The 19,259-nt window shown below is 41.1% G+C and overlaps 1 protein-coding gene across 1 annotated transcript in view; it reads left to right on the top strand.

Annotated features, from left to right (window-relative positions):
- Borcs5 (BLOC-1 related complex subunit 5) overlaps nt 1–19,259 on the top strand; it is an 82,985-nt gene that overhangs the window by 33,616 nt on the left and 30,110 nt on the right. The window contains exon 3 of the mRNA XM_057792376.1: nt 17,479–17,636. Within this exon, the coding sequence (XP_057648359.1) occupies nt 17,479–17,636 (158 nt within the window). The remainder of the gene's footprint in view (nt 1–17,478; nt 17,637–19,259) is intronic.

Below are 19,259 nucleotides of genomic sequence, written 5' to 3'. Positions count from 1 at the left end.
ATTCAAACTACCACAGTATAAGAAAATCAAAAGATATAAGAGGGTTTCCACCTTGACATTATTCAATGTCATGTCAGTTAATTTAGCTGTTACCTAAAGAAGCTGGATGTATTATGCCCTTACTGGAGCTTTGTTGGTTAACTTTCAGTAAAGAGGTAGAGACACATGAATCACATTTGTAGATGATAATGAATAGATTATCTAACATGGATGGTTGTCAGAACTGAGGGTCAAAATGGTCTCATTAGACTCAAAAGACAGCTGACATCACAATAACATTTAAAATCAGTATGTCGGGGCTGGAGAGATGGCTCAGTGGTTAAGAGCATTGCCTGCTCTTCCAAAGGTCCTGAGTTCAATTCCCAGCGGCCACATGGTGGCTCACAACCATCTACAATGAGATCTGGTGCCCTCTTCTGGCCTGCAGGCATACACGCAGACAGGATATTGTATACGTAATAAATAAATAAATAAATATTTAAAAAAAAAAGTAAAATCAGTATGTCAACTTATACATTTAAATTAAAAATAACCAGTCATACAAGGATGTGGTACAAATGACAATGACAATTCAGTGTAAACTTTTATTGGTCTCAAGTTTAGAAAGTGGTCATAGGCAGAGTACTTGACCCCAATGACTGCTGGAGGCTCTTCAGGCTAAAGAAAGGAATTTGGAAGTAATACCATGAGATAAACAGCTACTCTTATGGTTTTGTTTGTTACAACAGGAAACATGACACTGACACATTCAATCATGTGGGATTTGTGGGGAGGGGTGTTGCTCAGAGGTTAAAAGTGCTTACTGCTCAATCATGAGGACCAGAGATCAGATCCTAGCACCCCTACAGCTGGGCAACTTACAACTGCCTGTAACTCCAGCTCCTAGGGATCTGATGGATCTTCTAAGCCTCCATGGGCATTTGCACACAGTTGCACACACTCTCACATTATTTTGGGGTGATTGGTGTGGCAGTGGTCTGATATGGCCAATGCTGTCGTAGCCACTGTAGTTTTCTAGGGATAAACTGATCAGAGTCCTGGCTGAGTTAGGGATAGCAGAAGGAGTAACTCTGAAATATCTCGAAGAAGAGATGAAAGACCGGGTAGATGGAGGATGAGAACTGAAAGCAAGAGAAAACATACCTGATTGGGGAAGCAGAATAATGGCAGGAATTAGAGGAGAGATTAGTTTGTTAAATTGGCTCATCTGAACCACAGCTAGTAGAGTAATCCCAGTGACGTAGTGTAGGCTGAACAGCAAGGCCTAGCATCTTGAAGTGCTTCTCTGGTCATGAATGAGGTCTCAATGAGGTGAGGGTGTTTTGGGAAAGGAAGGGCAGCAGAAAACTTGATGGTTTTCTGAGTTGATTTTGCCCTGGTGGCAGTCTCCCAGTGATGACAAACACTCGACAAAATGTGCTTAGCACACCTGTACTGTTACATGAAAGGCTCTTGGGAAGGGGGTTGGATCATGAGATCACTGTACTATTACTTTAGTGTTTGTGCCAGGGGACACCCATCCGTGTAGTTCTGCACCTTTAAACCCAGGGTGACTACTAATAGGAATTTACAGCACCCTTGTTGGAAATTGCTACCCTCGTTTAGAAGCCATTAACAATTGTGTTGATAAAATAATGTTTTAAACGGAGCATATGGAACCCATGCTTAGCAGCTGTACCCTTCTAGAATACTAGCCTATACTCATCAGAGCCTGTGGGTGGGATGAAGTCACCTGAGCAATTTTCTGTAATTATAACCTTCAGAGCTGCTTCCTTTGTCTTTTTCAGGTTAACTTAAAACAAACTCAGCAGCCACAGCAGTGCAGCAACCTATGATTTTCTTTTTCTCTATAAATGTGTTTGTCTGTGTGTGTGTGTTGCCAGGGATGGAGCCCAAGACCTCCTGCATGCTAGTCAAGTGCTGTACTGCTAAGCTATAACACATCCTGGGAGTTTGTCAGTAGTCACAGTTACAGGGGAAGAGAGATTGTCTATTCTTGTTCCTTCTTTAGTTTACTCCAATTTGTATTTCTGAGAATGTTGGGATCCACAAACAGTGAGCTCTCAGCAGAAAGATTACTGGGCTCAGAATGGCGGCTCCAATCATTCTAAATTAACTCCTCTAGCATGCCCCCGAGAACCCCCCAAAAATGCTAGTGTCATGTCCTGTCAGAGCTCTGTGGGCTGGGTTCCTTGTGTACACCCCGACATGTGACAGAATTGGCCAGCACTGGAGTCAGTTTCTGCTCTAATATGGAAGGACCTGTACTGCAGGGGTGCAGGGGAGTTGAGTCTGAGGGGACTTCGCAAGGCAGGATCCGAACCTGACATAGTTAGCTAGTTCCATCACTTCTGGCTACATTTAAACACCAGAACCTTATTTTCTAGTAAGCACTTTGAATTTTAGATTGCTTCATGTGTAGAATAAAATTGTTAGCTTTCAAAAGCACTTAAATGGTGCCTTGCCAAAGTGTATAGTTGAAAGGAGTGTAATGCATCCTTCATTGCTATTTTCATCTCTTCTGTTTTCCATTCCACAAGTAACAAGAGTGATCTAGAATAGATCTAGTCTGGGCTTGCATTTTGTGTAGGATCTATTAGCTCTTTCTTACAGTACTCAAACAGAAATATCTTTTCAGGAGTTAAAATTGGTCAGGTCATCTAGTGATGTTATCCTTTTTTAGTAACTCAAGGGCAGTGTTCTGTCTTGCTGTGACTGCCTGGAAAGTTATTTTGTGCACACGTATAGGGCCTTAGGTCATAGAAATGTTTCAGAAGATCTGCGGATACATCAAGAACATGGGAAGAGCAAACAGAAGGAAGTTAATCATCTTTGTTGCTTCAGAACTGAGCAAACGTTTGGGGAGAGCGAGGTTCATGCTGGACATCACTGAATAAGAATGAGTTGATGTCACAGTTGGCCAGAAGCAGCTTTTTTTTTTTTTTTTTTTTTTTTTTTTTATACAAATAGAACAACATGGTGGGGAGGGAGAGTGAAAGCAAAGGGGAAAATAAGCTCGAGAAGGAACATGAAGAATGGTTTACTTGTGAGTACAGTTACTGTGGTATAAAAGCCATGCTTTTCTACAGGAGGAGTCTGCCCTTGGGCAGAAGCTGAGGAAGGAGGGATGTGTACTGGTCCTCTCCTGGTTCAGGGCTGCTGTGTGCTGATCCCGGAAGAGGGCTATGAAATTGTCTTGACTCATTGTCTAGGATGAATGGCCTCTGTTGCTCTTTTGGTTCAAAATAGTCCTGCAATAATGACAAATGAAGAAGCCTCTGAACCATGGTAATGTGGAACTCAGAGCAGTCTTTTGAGCAGTGTTTTCAAACCCTGGAGGAAGTGCCGCTACCTCTACTCCCTCCCAGTTCTAGGTTATTAGAAATTTGGACAGCCAGATTCAGGTGCCTCATTGTCCATATTTCTAAAACTCAGCAGTGTCAGTGTTGACCAAATATAGGGTAAAGTTACCTGTATGATCTGACTCAATACATGGCCATGGCCCATTTTTAGAGTGGAGGAGTGGGTTGCAGTTGAACATACCACTGGCATCTTGGGTGGACTAGTTTTCATTGTGTGTGCACTGTACTGTGTTTTGGAACTAGTGAGTTTCTCTGCTCACTAAATACCAGTAGTGTCCTCAGTCTGTGACAGGAGAGGCTCTCATTTTTTGGGATTTTCTTGAGAGGCAGGGGAAACTGAAGACAGGATATCATACCAAACAGTACAGTTTGCTTTTTTGTTTGTTTATATAAAGATCTTGGGAAGTTTTAGGAAATTGCACACTTGAAATGTAACATAGCCTTCATTTGGAATGGATTTTATTTCTGGAAAAAAAAACTGGATAAAATAGTTTGAAAAAATGGATGGCAGGAAAGACATTGTCAGGAAAGAGAGAAAAAGGTACATAGCTTCTTAAGTAGCCTGTTGTCTCCCAGCCTGCACCAGCTGTCTAGTCCTGTGGGTGCTTCCTCTATGGTGGAGACAAAGGGTTGGAGGAGACAAGAGATCCAGGACTTGGGGAAGAGGCAGGCATGATGAAGCAATTGGGATTGGAATGACAGAGACAGAAAAATAGTGAAAGATGGGGGCAAAGAAACTGGAGATTTCCTGTGATGTTGTCAAGCTTATAACAGTGGTATTTCTGGAACAATTTGAAATGCCACAGATCTAGAGTTTCTAAGAGAAAACCCTCTGAGGGTTTTCTAATGATACCTGCACGTCAGAATGAATACAGTATTCCATGTCCCTTTGCAGGCTTCAGCTTGTGAGCATAACCATCAAAAGACATGTGTCTTCCTGGATGTTAAACCACCATTTAGTACACTGTGTCTTTGCTTTCATTGTGGTTTCTAGGTCTCAGCAGCCGTTTACCCTGAGATTTTACCAAGTCTGACCCAGAGAGTCATAGTTTCCCACCGATCTAGACTTTCTGAAAGTCATGTAATGCATTATTGGAAAAGCTATGTACAAACACTAGCCAAACATTAGCTTCAAATTTGCCAGATGAAATGCTATTAAATAAGATGCACAAATAAAGGAAAAAATTGTGAAATATGAGCAAGTCTCCCTAATCTTTGTTATCAGCTACAACTTATAACCTTGGTTTTGCACCAGGGCCTAATTGAACTAAGAACATTTTTTGGACCGCTTCCCAGCATTCATTTGGTTCTGCAGACAAACCTTCACTTGCATGCTTAGTGCTGGGTTTTAAGACTTTGGCTGGTTGTCACTGTAGCAGTCTTTCTTCAAGTGAAAGTCTTGTTTGTGTCACAGGCTATTACTCTGAGCACCCAGTGTGTCACCAACTCATTAACTGTTCAAGATTGCTAACTCTTACCACAAATAGAAATTACCTGGTCGACCACATGGCTAAAGAGAGTTCATAGTTATCCCCAAATGTTGCCTAGAGCTGAGGGCAAGTGTATCAAACCCTCCTTGGGAAGTGGCACCATGGCATACATATAAACTCTTATATCCCAGAGTTTAAAAATTCCTGCTGCAGACAGGGAGCCTTGCCCTCAACAGAGATTGCCTTGATAGGGATCACTAATACTTATCATAGTATTATTTAAAACTTCTCTTTCATTTGTAGTATCTTGACATATAGAAGAGGTACAGATGCTCTCTGTTAATTCATTTTATCAGATTTTAATAATTTTGCCATATTTATTTTAGATCCTTTGTCCTTTCAAGGGAAAAAATAAACAAATTTAAATGTCCCATCTCACGAGTAATGGCTAATTTTGATTGTCAGCTTGATTAGATTAAGAGACCCTTAGAGGCCAGGTGGCTTATGTCTGTAATCTTAATCTTCAGGAGGTAGAGACAGGATCAGGAGTTCAAGACTAGCTTCAGCAAAAGCAAGTTTAAGGCCAACTTGTGGTACATGAGATACTGTCTCAAAAACAAACTGCAACAGTAGAGAATTAATTAATTTGCTCTATGGCTTTATTTTGTCCCAACATTTTCACTTTGCTTCACTTAATTTACCCTTCAAAGTGGTTATGCTGATTCATACCCTTGCTTCCTGTGTTGAGTTCCTGTTGTCCCATGCCCTCATTAAAAGCCGATATTGTCCAGCTGTTCCATGCTTACCAATTAATTTAAAGGTAGCAGTGTGCTTAGCAACCACCACAAACACAGTCTGATATAAACCTGACTTTGTAATTCCATCCATCTCCTGTGAAAGGATTTATTTTACTTCCTGTGTCACAAATCCAAGGTAACTATTACGTAGCTTTTCGTGCTCATGTTTCTATAACAAAAGATTATGATTACTTTAAAGAAATGGAGAAAGAATTACAAAAAATAAAATTAAAAAATTCTACCATATAGGAATAATCATTAACGTTTTGTTATGTTTCCTACTTGTCATATTGACAGACACTAGGACATGCATTTGCTTATAGTTCGAATTATACTGAATGTGTATTTTACGTCACAGTTTTGATTAAAATTGCATTCTGGCTTTCTCCATAGCATTTATATATTATATGAAAACACCAGCTTAATAGCAAACTTTGGGCAAATATATTAGTTTAAATATTCTCTTGTTTGAGGACATTCAAGTAACACTGGAGCCTAAAAAAAAAAAAATCTGGCTGTGTAAATCCTATATGTTTGTTTCTCTGGGATAGCTCAGTAGGAGAGGCCAGGGAATGTTGGCAGATTTGGATTCAATAGGTTGTGAGCACAGCATCCAAGAAGGAAAACACGCTGAAAGTGGAAAAAACATGCTTCAGAATCAGGGCATCCATTCACCTCTCCTGTTTGAGTTGAGTGGTAAATCTGTATCTGACTTCAGTCTGGAGATCCTTTTGTTACTAGGGGCAGTACTAGAGCGAAACTCCACCCTTCTATTAGCTTTAGTTGTAGCAAACAAGGCTCATAGGATCTCAGCCTGAAGGGACTTTGTTTCTGACCTGAGTGATATGCTAATTACTCCTTCCTTCCTTCCTTCCTTCCTTCCTTCCTTCCTTCCTTCCTTCCTTCCTTCCTTCCTTCCTTCCTTCCTTCCTTCCTTCCCTCCCTCCCTCCCTCCCTCCCTCCCTCCCTCCCTCCCTCCCTCCCTCCCTTTCTAAAAAAGATTTGCTTTTATTAATGTGTGTTTGTGTGTATGTATGTATGTTTTTCTGTGAGCGAGTGTAGAGGAAGCCAGAAGATCTCTTACAGCTGCAGCTACAGGAGATTGTGAGGCACCCAGTGTAAGTGCTGGGAACTGCATTCAGGTCCCCTAGAAGAGCAGGAAGCACTCTTAGTCCCTGAGCCTCTGAGAGAAGGCTTTTTCCTCAATGCTCTAACAAAAGCAAGTTAAATAAATGTTAGTTTACCTAACACTGGCTCACAGTTTGAAGATACAATTCATTAAAGCAGGGAAGACAAGGCAGAAGCTGGGCCCATTGTATCCAGCCAGGAAGTGCTTTTTCCAGCTTGCGTCTTCCTTTTTATTCAGTCCTGAAATGTTGGTGTCTGAATTTAGGGTAGGTTTTTCCACCTCATTCATTACTCAATTTAGAAACTCCCTTATAGCCTTGCCCAGAGGTTTGTCTCCTATTTGGTTCTAAGACCTGTCAAGTTAACAGTATTAGCCATCACAGATGTCTGTTTTGGAATTCCTTATTGAAGTGGGCTGTTGGCCTTGTGTGGCCAGAGAGCTCATTGAAATACAGGGCAGTTGTTTCCTTATTGGACAACTTTGAATCTTTTCCTTCAGATGAACCTAAAACTGATTTTATATAGCCTTCACTGAGTCTTATTTTATAATGAAAGACTACCTGGGACTGAAGGTGTGGTTTAGATGTAGAGTACACATTTATGCACAAGACTTTGGGGTCAATGCAGATTCTCCTCGAGGCTCCCTAAAATAATTTTGGAAATATTTTTACTTTATGTATTTTTTGTATTGGTTTCTACTGTTATTAGCATAAAACATACATGTGTTTGCATGGCTTGCTTTTAAATTCATAAAAATTTTAGATTTATTTTTTATTATTTTCTGTAATAGTACATGCCTGCATGTGTACATGCATGAGTGTATGCCCACTTACATATGTTTCTGTGGTCAGAAGAGAGCACATCCCCTGGGACTAGAGCTATAGATACTTGTGAGCTGCCTTGTGTGTGCTGGGAATAGAACCCAAGTCCCCTGGAAGAGCAACCAGTGCTCTTAACTGCTGAACCAACTCCCCAGCCTGCTTCCATGAAATTCTTTATTTTCTTCCAATGTATTTTGTTTTATCTTGTCTCTAGAGGAAATTTAATACACAAATATTGGTAGGATAGGAAAACTTCCCATGTATTTTCATACTCAGTGAGTAAACAGGTCCCAAAGTGTGTTTTAGAAGTCATCTGTAAGAAGTGGTTTGAGTGCACACACTTCTCCTTTTCCATTGACAATAGAAACTACTCTTTCCTGTCTTCCCTTTCATTTCTTGGTTGAAGATGTTACATACATGATCTCATCTAATGGCTTCGTAAGTATCTGGGTCAGCATTTCCTCATTTGCTAACGAGAGTTGCCGAGACTGAAAGAGTAGTCAGAGCTGAAATTTAAACACGTTTAGTTCTAATGCCTGTTGATGTAATCAGTTTGCAAACCTGTTTCCCTAACCTTAATTGCTTTAACTTCAGCGTGAATTTTATACACGTGCCTGTTCAAAATACCTGTTTTAGATTGCTTAGTCACTTTGTCACACTGGCAGCATGACTGTGATTTCTGGAGATAACTGGCTTCTGCTTGCTTCCCCTTGTCACTCTCACCTGCTCTGGAGACATCAAAATATAACCTCTATAGTGGCCCACCTCTCCCTGTCTCTTTGTAATGCCTTTCTACTTCTGGAGAAACTGAAGCACAAAAGGAAAGAAGGGTTAGTTACAGAGCATCACGTGATGTTTCTTCTTAATGTTATTGACCCACATTTTCTACAAAGAAGCATGTTTTCACAGCTGTGTGCCGTAGGGACAGTGGGGGGCATGTCTGAATCTTTTTAGCTCAAGTGTTTTTTACAGATAGAGTACTGATGCATGTGTTCAGGGACTTAGAATGTGGAATCCAGTTCTTCCAGCGCGACGGTGGGAATCTTTGTGTTTATGGTTTCATAGAGATTTAGATATGTTATCACAGTGAACTTGGGGTCAGGGTCAGAGAACTAGCTAAAGGACCTGCTAGATGTGATGTTTATTGCTGTAGATCACTCAGGCGCTGACTGGATGATGACGGGATGTATTTGTGTGTTTCCATGGAGTTGCTAGGGGAAGGAGCAAAGTTTAATATGTGGTCCTGTTGATCTTCAGAATCATTTTATCTTGTGGTTCCATATAACCGCTTTTCTGCATCTTCAAAGGCTGCAGTCAAACAATTTATAGATAAGGTCTCACTTAGAAACTACACATATCTTCAAGTAAGGGTGACATAAGCTTACTTCAGAGACAGGAATGAATTCATTTTTTTACTATATAATAGGAGTAAAATGTGTGTCATACACTCTGGGTGTGGTGGGGCACACCTATAATCCCAGCACTTAGAAAGCTGAAGCGGGAGGATTGCAGCAGACTCATAGGATTGCCTGGGTCACATAGTGAGCTCCAGGCCAGCCTGGGCTGGGCTACAGAGTGAGACCCTGTCTAAATCTTACTCTCTCTCTCTCTCTCTCTCTCTCTCTCTCTCTCTCTCTCTCTCTCTCACACACACACACACACACACACACACATGCAGCTGCTCAAACAATAAGTAAACTTAAACCCAGAGCTTTGCTTGTGCAAATGGAGTGGGATGGTAGGTATTTAAGCTTCTTAGATGTTGGTAGTTTGAGCCCTGGTAGTCTGTCTGTGGTGCTCTAGTGAAATACCTAAGAATGCATACTTTATAAGGAACAGACATTTAGTTTTTACAATTTTAAAAGCTGGGCTACCCAAGATCCGGTGCTCACAGCTGTTTAGTGAGGGCTCAGGGCTCAGGGCTGAGGCTTTGCTCTGACCCTATACCACAGAAGCTGAAAGACGGTAAGAGACTTCCTCTGTTGAGCCCTTTAAGAAAGGAACCTCATAAAGGCTCTACTTCCGTATACTGTTACAAGTTTGGAGGGGACGTATTCAAACTTATACTAAGCACCTAGTGTGTAGATAACCCTGCCTTTAGAAATCTGTGGGGCTGGAGAGATGAATTAGCAGTTAAGAGCACTCACTGGCTGTTCTTCCAGAAGACCCAGGCTCAGTTCTCAACCCCAACATGGCAGCTCAAAGCCATCTGTAAATCCAGTTCCAGGGGATGTGATACCCTCACACCAATGCACATAAAAAAGTAAAATAAATTATATTTAAAAATGAAAATTTGATGAGACTAGAGAGATCTCAGTGGTTGAGAACACTTGCTGCTCTTTCATAAAACTGGGATTTGGTTCCCAGACTTAGAAACACCTGTAACTCTACTTCTGGGGGTTCTAATACCCTTTGGCTTTTTTTTTTTTTTTTTTTTTTTTTTGATTTTTTGATATAGGGTTTCTCCATAGCTTTTTGGTTCCTGTCCTGGAACTAGCTCTTGTAGACCAAGCTGGCCTCGAATTCACAGAGATCCGCCTGCCTCTGCCTCCCGAGTGCTGGGATTAAAGGCGTGCGCCACCACCGCCCGGCTTACTCTTTGGCTTTTGAAGGCACCAGATACATACATGGTGCAATGCATTTATTCAGGCAAACATTATTATGCATAAAAACAGCAAAAATAACCAGGCATGGTGGTGTATCCCTTTAATCCCAGCACTGGGGAGGCAGGGGCTGGTGGATCTCTGTGAATTAGAGATCTATATAGCAAGTTTCAGGTCCACTATGAATATACAGTGAAATACTGTGTCATATACATATATATGTATATATGTGTGTACATATATGATAGTCATGAATATATACCATATATATGTATATATGACTAGTGTGTGTGTGTGTGTGTGTGCGTATATATATATATATATACGCACACACAGAGAAAAAGAAAATGAATTTTTGCGGGCCAATGGATAAAGGCACTTGCTGCAAGGCTAAAGGCTTGAGTTAAGTCCCTGGAACCCACATGGTGAAAGGAGAGAACAAATTCCCCAAGTTGTTCCCTGACTTTAAACATGAGCCTGGGTTATTTGTGCTCCTCCCCACAGAAAATAAATAAAATGTAAAAAAAAAAATTAAAGAAAGTGAAAATTATAGAAGTTGAAAATTGGAAGAAAGCTTGGTTCAAGAGCTCTGTTTCCAGGCAAGGAAATGCAATTTTCATTTTGTTTCCTGTTGATCACCTTTCCTATCTTGGCCTTCTTATTACAGGAGTATTGTAGAACGTGTTTACTTAGTGAAATCTAAAATTGTTTAGACTTTCCTTTGGGCTGCCTGCTCACAAAAAAACGACACAGACTGATATTAATTCTGAAAGCTCAGCCTCAGCTTAGGCCTATTTCGTATTAGTTCTTACAGCTTAACCCATTTCTGTTCATTTACTTTCTGCCTTGTGGTATTATTACCTCATCTCTGCACTGCCCATCCTGCTTGCTCTTGGTCTCTCCTGGCATATCCCCCTTCTTCTTCCCAATGTCCTCTGTGTCTGGAAATCCTACCTAGTTACTGGCTGTTCAGCTTTTAATTAAACCAATCAGAGCGACACATCTTCACAATGTATAAAAAGATTTTTGCACAACAATCAACCTGACTTAGCGTTAGCTACACATAACCTAACATGTATCTTGTCACCCTTTCTGAGGCTGGCTTCGATGGCTTCAGCCCATTCCCAGTGTTACGCAGTGTCGTGACTGCCACGCTCCACTTTTCCATAATCTCATACTGAACCCTGAAGCCATTACCTCCAAAGTCCATCTACTGTGAACCGTTATGCTCTTTCCTTTCTCTAGGAGTTTCACTGTTCTGTGAACTTCATGAAAATGGGATTATTCTTTTCTAGTTTAATTCAACTGATGAAATGTTTTGAAGGTTCACTAAGTTTGAGTAATGTTCTGAGACAGACCTCAGGAGTCAGGTCTCTCCTTCCACCCTGTCCCTCATCAGCCTTATGCTCATTAGAAAAGGCCTTTGCTTTCTCCTGAGTTAACTCCTAAGTACTTTAGGCTTTCGATGTGATTGTCATTGACCCTGCTTTCTTGAGTTCTGTGCTTTGTGGGTTTTGCATTATTAGTACAGAATGCAACTGTTTTTCACGTTGAATTTGTATCATCTTACTTTACTGCATTTTGTTTATTAATTCCTACAATATTTAGGGATTTCTCCATATAAAATCATCATCCCCATGATCAGACACCACTTTATTCCAGTTTGAACACCTGCTTTTTCTTTCCTTGCCTAATGGTTCTGGTTGGAACTCTAGTATCATGCTGGGTAGAAGGGCCAAAAAAAATGGGGTTACTACTTTGTTTCTGATCTCGTGTCTGGTCTCTTTCCTCGGGATCATCATTTTTTTGTCCTTCGGAGTTCTTACTCTTGGAGGCATCATACTATCATACTACTACTTTGCCTTTTTTTTTGCTCTTGTGCCCCTTTGTTGCCATTTTGCACCTGGCTATCCAGTTGTCCTTACTTCTGCCCTGTTTTGTGTGATTTTTTTTTTTCTAACAGGATCTCATGCAGACTTGGCTGATCTTGAAGTTGCTATGTAGCCAAGGCTGGCCTTGATCTGATCGTCTTTCCCCATCTCCCAAGTACAGGGCTTCCGTCATATTTTGTTGGATTAGTTACATCTGGCATCTTTTATAGATTATATGTTTTCTGTATTATTGACTGGCCCTTTTAAGATTTATTTTGAGAAATTCCTCTTTAAGTTGGATTTTTAAAATTATTTTTATTTTAGCTCCTGTTCTAATTTACCTTCTTTACTTTTTTTTTTTTGGTTTATTGTTTGTTCATTTGCATTTTGGTTTTTTAACACAAGGTTTCTCTCTGTAGCCCTGATTGTCCTGGAATTTACTCTGTAGACCAGCCTGACCTCGAACTCAGAGATCTGCCTGCCTCTGCCTGCCAAGTGCTGGGATTAAAGGTATGCGCCACCATTGCTGCCCGACAATTTTTTTTTTTTTTTTTTTTGCCTTCTTGTATTTAGTGTCTGCTTCTTCTAGTGGTCACCTTGGAAAGTGGAATTGTATTTTTGGTATTTCCTACAAGGCTAGTACACAGTGATATGTGCTTAGCAAATGCGTGCGTGCACGCGCACGTGCGCGCGCGCACACACACACACACACACACACACACATTCAGTATGTAGCTCAGCCCTCCAGACAGATTTTTGTAACCCTGCTTTTTTGACTCCTGCAGTAGTTGGGAGCTGGAGACTTTGGAGGAGAGAGTAAAAATGTATAAATGGCATATGTAATGTGTCAGATGTAGCACCATGTACATGTCACAGGCCATACAGGGCTCAAGTGTGGAGAAGTGTGATGACTCCACCACCATTACATAGCACTCAGTGCAATCTCTGGATTATCCCGAGTCTACCTGACCGCAGAGCTCACACCTTTACCATATCCCTCAGTGTCTCTGTTTCCTACCAGATGAATTCAAATAGAGAACAAGCCTGTGAGCCTGGAGATTGTTCAAGAAACGAGAGGACTTGAATATTTGGCTTAGTTATTTGGATGAAAAGGGAGATGGTGAAATGCTAAGTTCTTAAATGGAGGGGACATTTCTTGATGACACCAAGGTATATGATTTGTGCCTACTGGTCACCTGTGGAACAGCTGTATGTACTTTGTTTCTCTGGTCCCTATGCCATGTCCAGATAAGCACTGAGACTTGGCTGAAGGAAGACTTCCCATGCCCTGCCCTGCCACAGATTCTCTTAAGGACTGAGTGCCACTTCAAAGTTCTTGATTTTTTTTTTTTGATTGGATTTCTTTTCTTCTTTTCTTTTTTTTTTTTCTTCTGGTTTTCCAAGACAATGTTCCCCTATATAACAGTCCTGTGTGTCCTAGAACTCTATAGACCAGGCTGTCCTCAAACTCACAGAGATCCACTTGCCTCTGCCTACCTAGTACTGAGATTAAAGGCGTGCACTACTTTTGTCTGGCCCTTACAGGAATTCATACAGCCCAGGCTGCAACTTGCTATGTAGAAAGGATGACTTTGAACTCCTGGTCTTCTTGCTTCTACCTACAAAATGATGCTGGGATTCTAGTCCTGCCCACCATGTCTTGATGTGGGGAAGTCCTTCTGTATATATATTGCTTTTATTGGCTAACGAATAAAACTGTTTCAGCCAGTGGCTTAGCAGAGTAAAGCCAGGTGGGAAATCCATACAGAGATGTAGAGAGAGAGAGAGAGTAGGCGGAGTCAAAGAGACATCATGTAGCTGCCGAAGAACATCGCAGCCTGAACACCAGAGCCTGACCAGTAGGCTACAGCCTTGTGGTGATACACAGATTAATAGAAATTGGTTAATTTAAGATATAAGAATTAGGCAGGAATATGCCTAAGCTATTGGCCAAGCAATGTTGTAATTAATATAGTTTCTGTGTGATTATTTGGGTCTGGGCTACCAGGAACCAACGAGCAGTCTCTTTTTACAATGCCTAGTCTATGCATAAACCTGGGCTTTGCGGATACTCATCAAGCACTGGACCAGCTGAGCCACCTCTCAGCCCCACCACCAGCCCTACCATTCTAATTCTTAGAAAGGGAAGGGTAGGACTGATGAGGTGGGAAAATAGGGTAAGGCACTTAGTCTACTTACAAACACACACACACACACACACACACACACACACACACACACACACCTGACAATAAAGGCAAGAAAACAGCTCTGGTTAGAAAAGGCAAGAGCAGGGGCTGGGGAGTTGACTCCTGGATAAAGTGCATGCTGTGTGACCATGAGGGCCTGAGTTGGGCTCCTAGAACTTAAAGAAAACGACAGGCATGGCATTAGCAAGATGATCCAGCAGGTAAAGGTGCTTGCTGAGAGCTGTACGCGGCTTGTGTTTGGTTCCTAGGACCCATTTAGTGCTGGGTGAGACAGACTCTAGAGCTATTGACAGTTGATGGCTACTAGAGGAGGGAGTCAGTTTTCATTCAGGGTGTGGTTCCTGGTTGGTTGACCAGGTTCCAGTGGATGATCCCACACTCAGAGGTACATAAGCAGAACTAACTGGACTCAATGGTTACTTATAAAAAGGACAAGAAGTTAGGAGGGACATGAGAAGAAGGTCTGAAAGCAATGAATATTATCAAAATTCATTTTATGCATGAATGAAATTCTCGAAAGATTAATAAAAACATTAAAAGCTAAAGAAGTTTTAAAGGTTTATATCAAACAAGTTGTCCTCTGATCTTCATAGTAGTACTGAGCTATGCACGCACATGTAGTAGGATGTGCACACACACAGTAGGATGTACACACACAGCGCCAGATGTGGTGCTCACCTGTAATCCTAGTGCTGGGATGTGGAAACAGGTACTGTGGGATTTCAAATGGCAATTTGGTGAGGACACTAGCATTTAGCTCACACAGAGGGGGTTCTTTTCATTTTTTTATAGCATGTTACTTAATTATACCTTTCCAGTAACTTTTGCCAAAGTATTAGAGTCTACTTTCTAGATTCTGTCATTTAAAAAATATGTGACCAACATTATACTGTTAATTTCTAATTTTACAACTAAGCTCTCAGGGTTGAGACATTCAGTTTGGCAATGGCCTAATTTAATAAGCACATGGCTCTGTACTATATTTTATGTTTTAACTGTTACGATGTTTAACTTAAAATAACTCAGAAAAATGGAAACTGAATTTCTAGCCCCCATGATTTTTCCCCTTAACACTTTACATTAAGAGATGGGTATAGTTGGCAATTTGTTGGCTCTATTTAATGTCTCTCTGGATCCCTACCTCACCCAGTCCTTGGAGCCCACTCCTCACTTCTGTATAAAGAGAGTGGCTTCAGCATGTTCTTAAGAACTATGACCAGTGTTTGCCGTTCGCAAGCACCACATAATAAATGGAGTCCATTAGCCCAGGTCTGAGCTCAGTAAACATGGACAGATGTCTTTTATGTAGTGAGGAATCATGATGTCTGCTTTTTTATTATTATTATTTTGCTTTCTGGCTTTTTGGTTTTTCCGAGACAGGGTTTCTCTATATAGCCATGGCTGTCCTGAACTCACTCTGTAGACCAGGCTGTCCTCAAATTCAGAGATCCACCTGCCTCTGCTTCAGAGTTCCGAGATCAAAGGTGTGTACTACCACTGCCTGGCTAATGTCTGCCTTTTTTTCCTTTAATAACTCAGAAAAGGTCTGGGTATTATAAAATGTGACTTGTGGAACATAGATGTGTTTGGGTATTCTTTTACTTCCTGGTTTCCTATAGTTTGAAATTATATTGCAATAAAACATAAAAACGAAAAATTCCACTTGCAAATTAATTATTAAAACATAAATTCTACCCTGGAATATAATTCATTTTTTATTTTGTTTAACATGGTCTCGTGTATCACAGGTTGACCTTGGATTCATTATAGATCCTCATGCTTGCACCTCCAAGGGCTGAGTCCCATGAGGATGTGAGCACTGTGTAGCATGCCTGAGGATTCTTGACACAGCACAGCTGCATGGCCCACTGCACATCATCCCGTGAGGGAAAAACTTTGGGTCGAATTCCCATGTATGAGAACAGCAAGGGCCCGATGGTGGAAGGGCAGGCTGAGTTTTGGCTTGGGAGGCCCAGCACATGCCCAGGGTCATGTATGTTTGATATTCCTTGTGCTCTAGTGTTAAGAGCAGCACAATATGGCAGAATGAATGATTCTCAGAATGTGCCAGCTGGAGGACGGGTGTCACAAGGGAGTCTCTGAGGTCAAACTGTTTTTGTGATAATACTCGAACATAATTTGCACACCAGTGCCAGTCTTAGACGTGTATAGTGGATGATAGTGGAGTTCCTCAGACTCTGTGAGGAGAGACACTGACTTACAAGCAGGGGAGCTAAGAGGATCCAGCACTTTCTGTTAAGCAAACCACTAAAAAGACCTGTGAAAATAGAAACCAGTATCACCCTTCTGACTTTTATGCTTTGGAAAATAAAAATATTTTCCTCAAAATCGGTTATATGTTAACCTGTGACGTGTTAACTATTATTTCAAATATTTGTGAGAAGCATGCATTTATTTAACACTAAAGAATTTCATCAGTCTTAACTTTTAATAGGTTAACAACAGTAAATACAATGTCAGTAATTCTTGAGAATATGTAGGAGGGGCTTGCTTCATATCACACTTGCATTGCCTTAGTAACCAAATGTCCATGGGCTTAAGTTCTAGTCAGGACTTCTGATCATAGGCAAGTGTAGTAGCCTCTGTAATTGAATTGATTTCTTCTGAAGCAGATTTTACCTGACATGTGCCCCTATAGGAAAGCATGGTGGTTCAGTGTGAAAGTTTTGAGAACATAGTCCCCTGTGCTTACTGGTGTACTACAGCTAAGCCAACCAATGTTAGGAAAAGACACAGCCTTTCAGGCCCATTAGCTGGCAGTCTGGCTTTTGTTTTAATTTTGGTATCATATTCTAGTAATTTCCTTATACATTTTCCCAGGTAGCCATATTAGTAACCAATAGTAATTAAAATTAAGTAAATGCATCTTTCATCCTTTTCAGTCAAGAAGAGGCATGTCTTCCTAATACCTTGAAGTAGTGCGCTAAGGCCAGGAGCTCTGTCTGAGGGAAGCCACTGTTCATTTAGTGATGATCAGAAAGTTGCTCAGCCTCTCTGTGTCCTGGCTCCGTCATGTGGAAAACAGGGCTAAGAAAGTAATGCAGAGGAAGCACACAGTAAAAGTGGCTGGGGAGTGGTTGCTGCCTTGCCAGGGGTAGTTGCAGTGACTTTCATTTGAATAGAGCAAAAGATGCAAAGTTAAGTGTCTCTTTCTCTGCCTCCATGAACTTCAGCTAGGTAATCCCAAGTTTATCAGCAGTAATTCTCATTCCATTTTCACCTCTCTCCTTTGAAGGGCTCTTGAGTGGACAGACGTCCCCAACAAATGCCAAACTGGAGAAACTGGACTCTCAGCAGGTGTTGCAGCTCTGCCTACGGTACCAAGATCACCTGCACCAGTGTGCAGAAGCAGTTGCTTTTGATCAGAATGCTCTAGTCAAGCGAATCAAAGAGGTAACGTCCCTGTGGGGGATGCTATCCCAGACTCATGACCATAGTAAGTCATCTGGTAAAGAATAGTGCCGGGGTTTGACTCCGGGTTCACTGCTGTTTATTAAACAAGGTTAGGCTTGTTTAATTCCTCTGAGCACGGGAAATGGACCTAACAGTGGTAGCATGGCTGAGTGTGATGGGCTGCTCAGTGGCTGGTAGCTGTGTTAGCATGTACAAAGTCTTGCCATCGTAAATTAGCTCTAGTTATATCTGTGCTTAGCTTTTTCTTGTGTATAATTTTTATATTTTTCAAAGTAGATAATTATTTACTTTTAATGTAGGAGACTTGGTGTATTCTTTACTCTTTTCACAGTGTCCAGTGGTCTTTGTTGGCTATAAGTAAGTGATTATGTCTTTTTAACCCTAAATGCTTTTGTGACTACAGACACAGTATCATTCATGTGAAATTGCCTACAAGCAAAGAGCATGGCACAGGCCTGGGCTGCAGATTTGTTGGGAGACTGCTTGCTGGGTTCCATCCCCAGACCATGTAAACTGAATATGGTTGATACATAGATGTGATCCCAATATGCAGGAGGTTACGACAGGATCAGAAGTTCAAGGTCATTTCCAGCTACCCAGCATGTTGGAAGCTAGCCTTGATACATGAGGCCCTATCAATAAATAAAGAAATTTTAAAACACAGTACAAATATGTTTACCAATAACCATAGTAGGTTCATGGTTTGAGCACTGAAATAATGTATTGACCACACACATTTTTGAGAGAACTGAGTAATAAGCAAATATACATTCTAAATTTTTCAGTCAAGGAAGAACTAATATTCCTGCTATGAGGTAGTATCATATGAAGGAAATTTTGCGAGCTTTATCTAGGAGAAATTACTCAAAAGGATGGTACCTCTGGGTTTGTTCAGTTGGCCATGGGCCATCAACTCTGATAAGAGAAGTTGAACATGAAGAAACAAACAGGTGAAGGGTTGCCGGTCACTATACATTGCTTTCCAATTAGTAATAAAGATAAACAACCAAGTCTGTTCTTAGAGATTCTGAAGTAGTTATTTGCTATAGTAGCACTTTTCAACATTTGGCATTATTTTTCATAAAAGATATGAAAATACGTATTTTTATTTCATGAGTAAAAAACTTGGTTAACTTACATCACAGTGGCAAAATACCTGAGACAAATTGATTCTAGTTTCAGTACATGGCTACTTGGCTCCACTGTTTCTGGGTCATGGTGAGGCACAGTAGCCTGAAGGAAGCATGTGGTGGAGCAGAGGTGTTCAGCTTGTGACAGCTGAGAGACAGGGGCCAAGGATAAAGCATCCTTCAAAGGCATGCCTCCAGTGGCATACATCCTACAGCCAGGCCCCCATCTTCCTGTACATGACATCAAGCTATCAATCTGTCAAGGGGTTAATCCACTGATTATGTTAGAGCCTTCACGATCCAGTTACCTTCCAGTGATTGGATCCATATGCTGGAGACAAGTCTCCAAAACAGGAACATTTTGAGGAGGATTTCATGTCCAAATCACAGCAAGTGCTATTATCTGGCTCTATTCAATATGACCTTCCTTGCTGCTTGGCATTGATGTAGCCCTAAATGTATTTATTGAGAC

This window comes from Chionomys nivalis, chromosome 1, assembly GCF_950005125.1.
Source record: "Chionomys nivalis chromosome 1, mChiNiv1.1, whole genome shotgun sequence".
Classification (NCBI taxonomy): Eukaryota; Metazoa; Chordata; class Mammalia; order Rodentia; family Cricetidae; genus Chionomys; species Chionomys nivalis.
Note: the sequence above shows the minus strand (reverse complement) of the source record. Positions and strands in the feature narration are given on the sequence as shown.